Source organism: Bombina bombina, chromosome 11 (genome assembly GCF_027579735.1).
Source record: "Bombina bombina isolate aBomBom1 chromosome 11, aBomBom1.pri, whole genome shotgun sequence".
In the NCBI taxonomy this organism is placed as follows: Eukaryota; Metazoa; Chordata; class Amphibia; order Anura; family Bombinatoridae; genus Bombina; species Bombina bombina.
The window spans coordinates 162,362,416-162,376,294 of NC_069509.1; the positions used below are offsets into that span (position 1 = coordinate 162,362,416).

Consider the following 13,879-nt stretch of genomic DNA (forward strand, 5'->3'; position numbering starts at 1 on the left):
CCTAGGTATGCTATTCAACAAATAATACACCAAGAGAACAAATCAGATAGAGATAAACTGGAAAGTTGTTTCAAATTGTATGCTCTATCCTTTAAGGTCTTGACCTACCATTGAGTCTGCTAGCATTATAAAGTTAACTAAGATTATTTTCTATTACTATGTTATTAATCCAACCACTCATTCAACTAGAAGTCGGCTTATGTGGAAATTTATAATTTATTTGGTCACAGCATCTGCCAGTCAAATGTGCATCCAATTGCAGAAGTTACTTTTGGCTTTGTTTTTGTATTATATTACAGAAAAAAAACACAAATCAGTAAATAAAGAACATTTTATTTAAACAAGTTAGAATCTGTATCTTCATAGAGCTTTGAATTTTAAAGCAATATAATATTACAGGTGCCTTTGTGAAGTGGATTCATTTTAACAATCTTGTAAGAAACTGCTGTTATGCAGTGTTTCTATAGCTCATAAGAATCTTAAATACGATCTGTAAAATAGGACAAAGAGCGTCATTCCTCCACATTAAGTTAATAAAGTCCTATCATCACCATATGCGAATAGAAACGTCTGCTGATGTTTACTGATACACAAGACAGCATGCATAACTCAGTATTTAAATACTCTTAGCTGGCCAACTGGAGTAATTAAGATCATTCTTACATAAATTAAAAATATACTCTTGCTGCAAATATTAACATTTGTCTGAACTTTGGATTTGCCTATGTATTAATACTTGTGACTGGAAAAAAAATATATAAATACAATTAGTTTAATGACAAGCGCACTCAGTCGTTCTTACTGAAACGTTGCTGGTACAAAGAATTGCTGGTTGAATCAATATTTACTTAACCAGACAGAATGTGTGCTCTTCATGACCCCAAGACTGGGTTGTAGGTTAATAAAATTAGGGCAAGCTTTAATTTGACTTCCAGGAAGCAATACACCTACTTATTGTAAATTACCACCATTACAGGTTTACTGAAAATATGTGCAAAATAACTACATATTTAGTGATTGCAAAGAGTTACAATGTACGACCCATTAAAACCATTCGCTGAATTGGCTCAACAATTTACTTGTTTAGGAATTTTAGAACATCTGTATTATAGTGGTTTTGACTAAAAAGCAAAAAAAGGCTTTTAGTTCACTCTTTTTTTGTTGGAAATTACTAAAATACATTGCTTTATAGTTACTGTATGCAACTTATTGCAAAACTTGGAGAAATAAGGAGCAAAAAAAAAAAAAAAAAAAAAAAAAGGAAGGTAACGTGTAATAAATTCAAGAGGCACAAAATTAGTTCAAAACTAAGTTTAGAAAAACCTGGACCACATTGTAAATGCAAAAAACTTCATAAAACACTGGTAAAATAATTGGAACTAATTGGAAGAATAATTCACAAAGCTGTTCACATTCTGGGAAAAAAAAGAAAAGAAAAAGGCGCATGTCCTGTTTGTATTTTATATATATAATTTTTTTTTTTTTACTATTAAAACTTTCTAAGTGGAGGAATTAAAACCACAAGTGTAAAATGATAAATCTTACATTCAAATGTGAATTAAACATTTCACTACACCTCCACCAGAACATCACTTTATTGTTGACGGTCAGACACATTGTAAACCTCCACAAGTCATTCTAGGTTGGTTTAAGAACAAAACAAAAACAAAAAAAATAGTCAAGATTACAGTTTCTAATTACAAAAATTAAAATAAAGAAAAAGATGGAGACTTGAGATGTAGCAGATTAGGAAAAAATTTCAATTCACATCTTTAGATGAGTACAAGAAATTAAAAGCTGCTAAACTCCATAACCTTTAAATGAATAGTTGGGGATTATTTTAAGAAACTAAGTGATCGGAGATACAGAAAATGGCAAGTAGAAAAGCATTTTTTATAAACTGGAAAATACTACTCTCCAAGGTTCTGAATGTGCTCGGATTAATGACCAACTATCAAACAGAAACAAAGCTGCAAGCTTGACTACAATATGACGTACAATATTTGAAATTAAACAAGTATTCCTAAACTACAAGAATTTAGGGGAAGAAAAGAATGGAGAACAAGGCTTATTCTTCTCAGAAGTCCATCCCACGTAGTTTTTCTGTTCTTTGGCTGCTTTTTTCAGCAGATATCAAAAAGGCCATGCGTTTATCTCCTAGCCTCTACTGCTCAACTCAGCCAGCAGTGCGGCCAAGCAACAAGTGTAACCCAAAAAATCTGAAACCTCTTCACTGCGAATCCTTGATGACCCCAGTTTTCCCCCTTTCCATCTGCGTTTAGCATTTCCTCAATTGTTGACAGGGCCACATGGAAGAGAGTTCGGGATCACTCTCTGGTCTGTAGGATATCAATTTCTTTCTGCACCTACCCCTCTTGATGCAGCGGCAGTTCTTCTGTAGCAGAAAGACAATCGTGTTATCCATTGAGCGTTGTACTCGGTGCCCCTGGGGATTGCTGACCATTGGTGTTTTAACATTTCTCTGGGTGCAGCTTTCCTTTGGGAGTTCCGTCCCACTGCACTGGGATTTTCCTAGGTTTCCTCATATTAAGCCCCAGTATGCATCACCACCGGACTTGGAGCGGCTGTGGATGCCTGAGGCTTTGCTGATTCTGTTGGGTGTCTGATCTAGCTGAACCAGGCAGGTCTCCTGTTTTCTTGTTCACACCCAAGCTGTCCAACCTTCATAAAGCTGAGCCAGGTTATCTAGATTTGTTGCTTCCTTTATCACAAAGTCCACCTAATTAAATACAGAGTACAATTAAATTACACATTTTGTGAAAACAAAAACGTATACATACATATATGCAATGGTAAAAAGTAAATAGCTTACACCGACATAAAAGAGAAACTAATCAGAAAGTTACTGCTACATAAAACCTCCAAAATCTTTAAAGGCATTTGAAGGGTCAGTAGTGCTAAAATGACATTATTTAATGAATTAGAGCATATAACTTTTACACTACAATGTCCCTTTAAATAAGGTTGACAAATGAGAAAGCTCAGTAATATCTAGGGGACATGGTGATGCAATAAAATATCTACATTAATTCATTTTATACATTGTTTTTAAATACATCTGCGCTGCTAATTGTAGCCTAAAGTACTAACGTCATTGAAGGACAACTAAAGTAAAAATGTAACTTTCATGATTCTGAAAGAGCACACAATTGAAAAACAACCAATGTACAGCTATCTAGATATGCACAATCTTTATATGCATGTTTCAACGCACCAGCGCCTACTGAGCTTTTGCAAGATTCACAGAATAAACGTATATGCATCGTGTGATTGGCTGATAGCTGTCACATGATGCAGTGGGAAAGAAAAAACATTTAAATTTGTCAAAAAAAATCTACTAATGTGAAATTCAAAGTGTTTTTACATAGTCTGTCTATTATGCTTTTTTACTATAGTTAGTGGTCCTTTAAACAGGGATGTATCTGACACACTAGTCTTTATATACAGCAACAACAAAAGAAGCCAAACTTTAGTAGACTGTCTATTTTTCACGAAGACTGCTAAAATTATTTTTCTATGAAAATAAAATTGGGCATTATAAAAAGTGTCAACAGATCTGCTGATAAAAACAGAATTTATGCTTACCTGATAAATTTCTTTCTTTCCGGACATGGAGCGTCCACGTCATTCCAATTACTAGTGGGATATTCAACTCCTGGCCAGCAGGAGGCAAAGAGAACCCCAGCAAAGCTGTTAAGTGTAACTGCCTTACCCATAACCCCCAGTCATTCAGCCGAAGGAAATGCAAAAGGAAGAAACACATGGGTGAAAAAGGTGCCTGAAGTTTACACAGAAAAAAAAAGAAGCCGAATTAGAATTAAAAGAGGACAGTCTCGTGGACTCCATGTCCGGAAAGAAATTGTTCAGGTAAGCATAAATTTCGTTTTCTAAGACATGGAGAGTCCACATCGTCATTCCAATTACTAGAGGGAACCAATACCCAAGCTAGAGGACACGGAATGCACAGGGAGGGAGAGAGAAAAAGGCAGGAGGACCTAAACAGAAGGCACCACCGCTTGAAGAACCCAAAAGAAGCCTCGGCCGAGGCAAAAGTATCAAATTTGTAGAATTTGGAAAAAGTATGCAGAGGGGACCAAGTTGCCGCCTTGCAAATCTGTTCCACTGAAGCTTCATTTTTGAAAGCCCAAGACGAGGATACAGCCCTAGTGGAATGAGCCGTAATTCTCTCAGGAGGCTGCTGTCCAGCAGTCTCATAAGCCAAAAGAAATCAAACTTCTCAAACAGAGAGACATAGAAGTAGAAGTGGCCTTCTGACTCTTACACTTTCCAAAGAAAACAACAGGGCAGAAGATTGCCGAAAGTTTTTAGTAGCTCGTAAGTACATTTTTAGAGCCAGCACAACATCCAAGTTATGCAAAAGACGTTCCTTCTGATGAGGAGGATTAGGACAAAGAGAAGAAACAACAATTTCCTGGTTAATGTTTCGATCCGATACTACCTTAGGAAGAAACACCAATTTAGTACAAAGGACCACCTTATCAGCATGAGAAATAAGGTAGGGGGAGGGAATCACAATGCAGAGCTGAAAGCTCAGACACTCTGTGAGCGGAAGAAATGGCAACAAGAAACAAAACTTTCCACCATAACAGTTTTATGTCAACAACATGCATAGGCTCAAACGGAGCCTGCTGTAGAACTTTAAGAACTAAATTAAGGCTCCATGGAGGAGCAACAGGTTTAAACACAGGCCTGATTCTAACCAGGGCCTGTACAAAGGTTGAACATCTGGTAGGTCTGCCAGTCGTTTGTGCAAAAGAATAGATAACGCTGAAATCTGACACTTAAGAGAACTGACCGATAAACCATTATCCAAGTCCATCCTGAAGAAAAGCCATATCTTATGGTAAATCTTGCGAGTAACCGGTTTTCGAGCCTGAATTATAGTGTCAATGACCGCTTCTGAAAACCCACGTCTAGACAGAACTAGGCGTTCAATCTCCAAGCAGTCAGCTTCAGAGAAACTAGGTTTGGATGAAGAAAAGGACACTGAAGTAGAAGGTCTTTCCACAGAGGTAACCTCCAAGGAAGTAGAGATGACATCCTTTCCAGATCCGCGAACCAGATACTGCGAAGCCATGCAGGAGCTATTAGAATCACTGATGCTCTCTCCTGTTTGATACAAGCAATGACTCGTGGAAGGAGAGCAACTTGAGGGTTATCAGAGAAAACACTTCCAGGTGGAGAGTCCACTCCCCGGGATGAAAAGTCTGTCTGCTCAAAAAATCTGCCTCCCAATTGTCCACTCCTGGAATGTGGATTGCAGATAGGAGACAATCGTGGGCTCAGACTCAGAGTCCCTCCCTGGTGATTGATGTAAGCCACTGAGGTGATGTCAGATTGAAATCTTATAGCCCAGGACAATGACAGTTGAGGCCATGCTAATAGGGCATTAACGATAGCTCTCAACTCCAAAATGTTTATGGGAAGAGAGAACTCTTCCCGAGACCACAGGCCCTGAGCCTTTAGAGGGCACCAAACAGCTCCCCAGCCTGACATCTGTAGTCACAATTTCCCAGGAAGGTCTCAGAAAGCAAGTGCCCCGAGACAGATGTTCCTGTGACACCCACCATGGGAGTGTGTCTCGTTAGAGGGTCCAGATTTATCCTCTGAGATCAATCCGAATGATCTCCGTTCCATTGACGGAGCATACAAAGCTGCAACGGTTGTAGATAGAACCGAGCAAAAGGAATGATATCCATGGATGCCACCATCAGACCAATCAGATCCATGCATTGGGCCACTGATAGACGAAATGCAGACTAGAGAGAGAGGCAGGAAGCAAGAATATTGTCCTTTCTTACCTCTGTTAGGAAAATTTTCATGGACAGGGAATCTATTAAAGTTCCTAGGAAACACACTTTGGTAGATGGAACATGAAAACTTTTTTCCAAATTCACCTTCCACCCATGGGAACGTAGAAAAGACAACAGCATCTCTGTATGAGATTGGGCTAGTTGAAAAGAGAACGCCTGAACCAAGATGTCGTCTAGATAAGGCGCTACAGCAATTCCCTGGTATCTGATCACAGCCATTAGTGCCCCCAGAACCTTTGTGAATATTCTGGGAGCCGTGGCCAGACCAAATGGAAGTGCAACAAATTGGAAGTGCTTGTCCAGAAAGGCAAACCCCAGATACTGATGGTGCTCCCTGTGAATGGGAACATGAAGGTATGGGTCCTTCCTGTACCAAAGGAAGAATGGAACAAATAGTTTCCATCTTAAAGGACGGAACCCTGAGGAATTTGTTGAGACACTTGAGGTCTAGAATTGGCCGAAAAGTACCTTCCTTTTTTTGGAACTACAAAAAAATTTGAATAGAATCCTAGACCCTGTTCTTTTAGAGGGACAGCAACAATAATTCCCAGAGAGTAAAGGTCCTTTACACAGTTTAAGAAGGCCTCCTTTATTGGGTTTGAGGATAGTCTGGAAAGAAGGAATCTGCCCTTTGGGGGCAAAACTTGAATCCTATTCTGTATCCTTTGAATACTATGTCCACTGCCCAAGGGTCTGGGACAAAAAATAAAGCCTGTCCCCCACCTGATCCATACTGGAATCAGGGACGGAATCTTCATGCTGATTTAGAGTTAGCAGGTTTCTTGTTTTGTTTTCTCTTGGACCAGGGTTGGTTGGCGTTCTAAGAAGATCTGGGTTGATCTGGTTTAGAAGATGAAGGGGAGGACTTTTGTCCCTTAAAGTTACGAAAGGAACGAAAATTAGAGGTGTGACGACCTCTAGGTCTATTTTTCTTGTCCTGAGGTAGGAAAGATCGCTTTCCACCTGTAATCTCTGAAATGATTTCTGCGAGACCAGGCCCAATCAAACTCCCTTGTAAGGTAAAGCCAAAAGTTTGGCCTTAGAAGAGACATCGGCCAACCAGGATTTCAACCACAGAGCCCTGTGGGCTAGAATCGTGAAGCTAGACATCTTAGCTCCCAGACAAAATAACTGCATGTTAGCATCACTGATAAAAGAATTAGCCAATTTAAGAGCTTTGATCCTATCTTGGATCTCCTCTATTGAAGATTCCTCTGATATTAGATAATACAAGGAATCGCACCAAGAAGATGCTGCTCCCGCCACAGTAGCAATACTTGCCGCAGGATGCCATTGTAATCCTTGATGGATGTACATCCTTTTTAAGTAAGCCCCTAGCTTCTTATCCATTGGATCCTTAAATGAACAACTATCCTCTATGGGAATGCTAGTTCTTCTAGCTAGAGTATAGATAGCTCCATCAACTTTAGGAACTGTGCGCATAAGTCATGAAAAGAGTCAGCAACAGGAAATATATTTTTAAAAACAGTGGAAGGGGTAAATGGAACCCCTGGCTTATCCCATTCCTGAGTTATAATTTCAGACATCTTGTCTGGAACAGGAAAATAATCCTCAGACGTAGAGTCATATCTATTAAGTTTAGAGAACTTCTTGGGGTTGACAGTAACCGAAGATTCAGTCGTCCAAGGTAGCTAGAACCTCCTTCAAAAGTAACCGGTGTTCAAGCTTAAATCTAAAATTAGTCTCTTCAGTCTCAGTTGATTTTTCTACTAAAGAGTCAGAGTCTGAGATCCCACCTTCAGAAGATACTGAAGCATTCTCCTCATCAGACATCTGAGCAAGAGTGGATAATGCAGTCCTAGAATCAGAAACCTTAGTATCAGCCAAGTGTTTAGATTTTCTCTTACGCTTACCCAATGAAGGGAAAGCAGACAAAGTCGCCGTTACTGCAAAAGATATCTGAGCGGCAAAAAACATAATTTATGCTTACCTGATAAATTTATTTCTCTTGTAGTGTAGTCAGTCCACGGGTCATCCATTACTTATGGAATATATCTCTTCCTAACAGGAAGCTGCAAGAGGATCACCCAAGCAGAGCTGCTATATAGCTCCTCCCCTCATGTCATATTCAGTCATTCGACCAAAACCAGACGAGAAAGGAGAAACCATAGGGTGCAGTGGTGACTGGAGTTTAATTAAAATTTAGGTCTGCCTTAAAGACAGGGCGGGCCGTGGACTGACTACACTACAAGAGAAATAAATTTATCAGGTAAGCATAAATTATGTTTTCTCTTGTTAAGTGTAGTCAGTCCACGGGTCATCCATTACTTATGGAATACCAATACCAAAGCTAAAGTACACGGATGAAGGGAGGGACAAGGCAGGAACATTAAACAGAAGGAACCACTGCCTGAAGTACCTTTCTCCCAAAAATAGCCTCCGAAGAAGCAAAAGTGTCAAATTTGTAAAATTTTGAAAAAGTGTGAAGTGAAGACCAAGTCGCAGCCTTGCAAATCTGTTCAACAGAGGCCTCATTTTTAAAGGCCCAGGTGGAAGCCACAGCTCTAGTAGAATGAGCTGTAATCCTTTCAGGAGGCTGCTGTCCAGCAGTCTCATAGGCTAAACGTATTATGCTACGAAGCCAAAAAGAGAGAGAGGTAGCCGAAGCCTTTTGACCTCTTCTCTGTCCAGAGTAAACGACAAACAGGGAAGAAGTTTGACAAAAATCTTTAGTTGCCTGCAAATAGAACTTCAGGGCACGGACTACGTCCAGATTATGCAAAAGTCGTTCCTTCTTTGAAGAAGGGTTAGGACACAGTGATGGAACAACAATCTCTTGATTGATATTCCTGTTAGTAACTACCTTAGGTAAGAACCCAGGTTTAGTACGCAGAACTACCTTGTCTGAATGAAAAATCAGATAAGGAGAATCACAATGTAAGGCAGATAACTCAGAGACTCTTCGAACCGAGGAAATAGCCATCAAAAACAGAACCTTCCAGGATAACAGCTTGATATCAATGGAATGAAGGGGTTCAAATGGAATGCCTTGAAGAACGTTAAGAACTAAGTTTAAGCTCCACGGCGGAGCAACGGTCTTAAACACAGGCTTAATCCTAGCTAAAGCCTGACAAAAAGCCTGAACGTCTGGAACTTCAGCCAGACGTTTGTGTAGAAGAATAGACAGAGCAGAAATCTGTCCCTTTAACGAACTAGCAGATAAGCCCTTTTCTAAACCGTCTTGTAGAAAGGACAATATCCTAGGAATCCTAACCTTACTCCATGAGTAACTCTTGGATTCGCACCAATATAAAGATTTACGCCATATCTTATTGTAAATTTTTCTGGTAACAGGCTTCGTAGCCTGTATTAAGGTATCAATAACCGACTCCGAGAAGCCACGCTTTGATAGAATCAAGCGTTCAATCTCCATGCAGTCAGCCTCAGAGAAATTAGATTTGGATGGTTGAAAGGACCCTGAATTAGAAGGTCCTGTCTCAGAGGCAGAGACCACAGTGGACAGGACGACATGTCCACTAGGTCTGCATACCAGGTCCTGCGTGGCCACGCAGGCGCTATCAGAATCACCGAAGCTCTTGGCAATCAAACGAGGAAGCATCGGAAATGGTGGAAACACATAAGCCATGTTGAAGACCCAAGGGGCTGTCAGAGCATCTATCAGCACCGCTCCCGGGTCCCTGGACCTGGATCCGTAACAAGGAAGCTTGGCGTTCTGGCGAGACGCCATGAGATCCAGATCTGGTTTGCCCCAACGATGAATCAGTTGAGCAAAAACCTCCGGATGAAGTTCCCACTCCCCCGGATGAAAAGTCTGGCGACTTAGAAAATCCGCCTCCCAGTTCTCCACGCCTGGGATGTAAATTGCTGACAGGTGGCAAGAGTGAGACTCTGCCCAGCGAATTATCTTTGAGACTTCCAACATCGCTAGGGAACTTCTGGTTCCCCCTTGATGGTTGATGTAAGCCACAGTCGTGATGTTGTCCGACTGAAATCTGATGAACCTCAGAGTTGCTAACTGAGGCCAAGCTAGGAGAGCATTGAATATTGCTCTTAATTCCAGAATATTTATTGGGAGGAGTTTCTCCTCCTGAGTCCATAGTCCCTGAGCCTTCAGGGAGTTCCAGACAGCTCCCCAGCCTAGAAGGCAGGCGTCTGTTGTTACAATCGTCCAATCTGGCCTGCGAAAGGTCATCCCCTTGGACAGATGTGGCCGAGAAAGCCACCATAGAAGAGAATCTCTGGTCTCTTGATCCAGATTTAGTAGGGGGGACAAATCTGAGTAATCCCCGTTCCACTGACTTAGCATGCACAATTGCAGCGGTCTGAGATGCAGGCGCGCAAATGGTACTATGTCCATTGCCGCTACCATTAAGCCGATTACTTCCATGCACTGAGCTACTGACGGGTGTGAAATGGAATGAAGGACACGGCAAGCATTTAGAAGCTTTGATAACCAGGCCTCTGTCAGGTAAATTTTCATCTCTACAGAATCTATAAGAGTCCCTAGAAAGGGAACCCTTGCAAGTGGTAATAGAGAACTCTTTTCCACGTTCACCTTCCACCCATGCGACCTCAGAAATGCCAGAACTATCTCTGTATGAGACTTGGCAGTTTGAAAACTTGACGCTTGTATCAGAATGTCGTCTAGGTACGGAGTCACCGCTATGCCTCGCGGTCTTAGTACCGCCAGAAGTGAGCCCAGAACTTTTGTAAAGATTCTTGGATCCGTAGCTAATCCGAAGGGAAGAGCTACAAACTGGTAATGCCTGTCTAGGAAGGCAAATCTTAGGTACCGATAATGATCCTTGTGAATCGGTATGTGAAGGTAGGCATCCTTTAAGTCCACTGTGGTCATGTATTGACCCTCTTGGATCATGGGAAGGATGGTACGAATAGTTTCCATTTTGAATGATGGAACTCTTAGGAATTTGTTTAGGATTTTTAAGTCCAAGATTGGTCTGAAGGTTCCCTCTTTCTTGGGAACCACAAATAGATTTGAATAGAATCCTTGCCCGTGTTCCGTCCGCGGAACTGGGTGGATCACCCCCATTAGTAAGAGGTCTTGTACACAGTGTAGAAACGCCTCTTTCTTTATTTGGTTTGCTGATAACCTTGAAAGATGAAATCTCCCTCGTGGAGGAGAAGTTTTGAAGTCCAGTAGATATCCCTGAGATATTATCTCCAATGCCCAGGGATCCTGGACATCTCTTGCCCAAGCCTGGGCGAAGAGAGAAAGTCTGCCCCCCACTAGATCCGTTTCCGGATAGGGGACCCGCTCTTCATGCTGTCTTAGGGGCAGCAGCAGGTTTCTTGGCCTGCTTGCCCTTGTTCCAGGACTGGTTAACTTTCCAGCCCTGCCTGTAACGAGCAACAGCTCCTTCCTGTTTTGGAGCGGAGGAAGTTGGTGCTGCTCCTGCCTTGAAGTTACGAAAGGCACGAAAATTAGACTGTTTGGCCTTTGATTTGGCCCTGTCCTGAGGTAGAGCATGGCTCTTACCTCCCGTAATGTCAGCTATAATTTCTTTCAAGCCGAGCCCGAATAAGGTCTGCCCTTTGAAAGGAATATTAAGCAATTTTGATTTAGAAGTCACGTCAGCTGACCAGGATTTAAGCCATAGCGCTCTGCGCGCTTGGATGGCGAATCCGGAGTTCTTAGCCGTAAGTTTGGTTAAATGTACAACGGCATCAGAAACAAATGCGTTAGCTAGCTTAAGTGCTTTAAGCTTGTTCATAATTTCATCCAATGGAGCAGTGCGAATGGCCTCTTCCAGAGACTCAAACCAGAATGCCGCCGCAGCAGTGACAGGCGCAATGCATGCAAGGGGCTGTAAGATAAAACCTTGTTGAACAAACATCTTCTTAAGGTAACCCTCTAATTTCTTATCCATTGGATCTGAAAAAGCACAACTATCCTCCACCGGGATAGTGGTACGCTTAGCTAAAGTAGAAACTGCTCCCTCCACCTTAGGGACCGTCTGCCATAAGTCTCGTGTGGTGGCGTCTATAGGAAACATTTTCCTAAATATGGGAGGAGGGGAAAAAGGCACACCAGGTCTATCCCACTCCTTGCTAATAATCTCTGTAAGCCTTTTAGGTATAGGAAACACGTCAGTACACACCGGTACCGCATAGTATCTATCCAACCTACATAATTTTTCTGGAATTGCAACCGTGTTACAATAATTCAGAGCCGCTAATACCTCCCCTAGCAATATACGGAGGTTCTCAAGCTTAAATTTAAAATTAGAAATCTCTGAATCCAGTCTCCCTGGATCAGATCCGTCACCCACAGAATGAAGCTCTCCGTCTTCATGTTCTGCAAACTGTGACGCAGTATCTGACATGGCTCTCACCTCATCCGCGCGCTCTGTCCTTAACCCAGAGCTATCGCGCTTGCCTCTTAATTCTGGCAATTTAGATAATACTTCTGTCATAACAGTAGCCATGTCTTGCAAAGTGATTTGTAAGGGCCTCCCTGATGTACTTGGCGCCACGAAATCACGCACCTCCTGAGCGGGAGGCGAGAAATAAACTAAGTTAAAAAACACCACAGACCTCTCACAGCGACCTATCTTTAGTTAGGCTGCAAGAGAATGACTGAATATGACATGTGAGGGGAGGAGCTATATAGCAGCTCTGCTTGGGTGATCCTCTTGCAGCTTCCTGTTAGGAAGAGATATATTCCATAAGTAATAGATGACCCGTGGACTGACTACACTTAACAAGAGAAAACCCAGGTAAATAAACACCCCCAGGTGGTTGAGAGGACACAGAAGGCACAGTATGAGAAACCACTAAGGCTTGGGACGTTTGAGGAGAAAGCTGAGGCATGTAGCGCACAGCATTATCCTGAGAGACAGTTGGCTCATAAGTGAGTAACTTATCTTTAAACTTTAAAGTTTTAGCTAAACAAGAGGAACAAAATTGCATTGGAAGAATAATTTGGGCCTTTAAGCATAATAAACATTTATCCATAGAGATGGACTGATCCTGTTAAGAGTCCATGCTATGGAATACAAGTCCCACTAGTTATTTAACAAATAAAAAACTAAATATAATAGGAGGAAGACAACAATAAAACAATAAGGTCGAATTGATAAAGAAAAAACACCTCAGATTACCTGAGGCTCCTACCGGCCAAAAGGAAACATCCCACTAGCAAGAGGAAAAAAAATCTCCTTGGTTAGACTTCCTCCACAGAAACTGCTGATATACTTGAATCCTCACAGAAGCTGCCGTATTATACTTTAATAAGAAACTGCAAAAAACCCCCAAAAACTTAACTGTATGCACAGAAGAAAAAAGATCGCTATCGATCTCTACAGCTCCGCGAAACCGGAAGTACGGGTCACGTGAGCAATAAAAACTGCAAAATACTTCAGAAAATGCGTGAAAAAAACGGCTTCCCCATTTTAATTCCAGTGTAAATGCACCCTGCATAGTGCTATGCATATTGCGCTTACACACAGATTCAGCCTCTGATAAATACAGACTAAATGCACTCTTTCCATAGAGAAAAAAAGAATAAATAGGATAATAAATAAGCATATCCTTTTAATAAACTTTACATCCCTGAGCCTGTAGTCACAATTTCCACCATACAGATTAAGTGCCAAAAGTAAAAACTGTGTCCCCAATATGAATCCTTATATTAAAAGGATTATTAAGTCTCAGAATGGATCTGTAAAAGAGAATTAACCTCTTAAGTGCTGCAGCCCTCCTGTATCTAAAAGGAAAAATCACTTACCTTAGATCCTTTTGCATTCAAGATGCTGATCCTCAAGGTGTGGTAGGCACTACGCTCCCTGTCATGGACCTGTAGGAACCTACTCTGGCTTTCCACAAAGGGGTAGCAAAGTGTAAAATGTAAAGCAAAGACTTCTTCGCCACCTTTTAACTGCTAAAAGCCACCACTACTCTTACTCGAGAGATTGACATGGACACAGCTAGACCCCAATCCTTGCTTGCAGGGAAAAGTACCCATAAAAGGATTCAAATCATCAGACACCAAATTCGCACAACCACCATTGACAGAGGCAAAG

At 41.4% G+C, this 13,879-nt stretch overlaps 1 protein-coding gene across 2 annotated transcripts in view; it reads right to left on the reverse strand.

Moving 5' to 3' along the window:
• Positions 1 to 313: 313 nt before the first annotated feature.
• Positions 314 to 13,879, reverse strand: part of SMG1 (SMG1 nonsense mediated mRNA decay associated PI3K related kinase) — a 348,909-nt gene continuing 335,343 nt past the window's right edge. For both annotated transcript variants that reach the window (XM_053695253.1, XM_053695252.1), the window contains exon 63: positions 314 to 2,740. In XM_053695253.1, the coding sequence (XP_053551228.1) occupies positions 2,663 to 2,740 (78 nt within the window). In that variant the 3' untranslated portion in view covers positions 314 to 2,662. The remainder of the gene's footprint in view (positions 2,741 to 13,879) is intronic.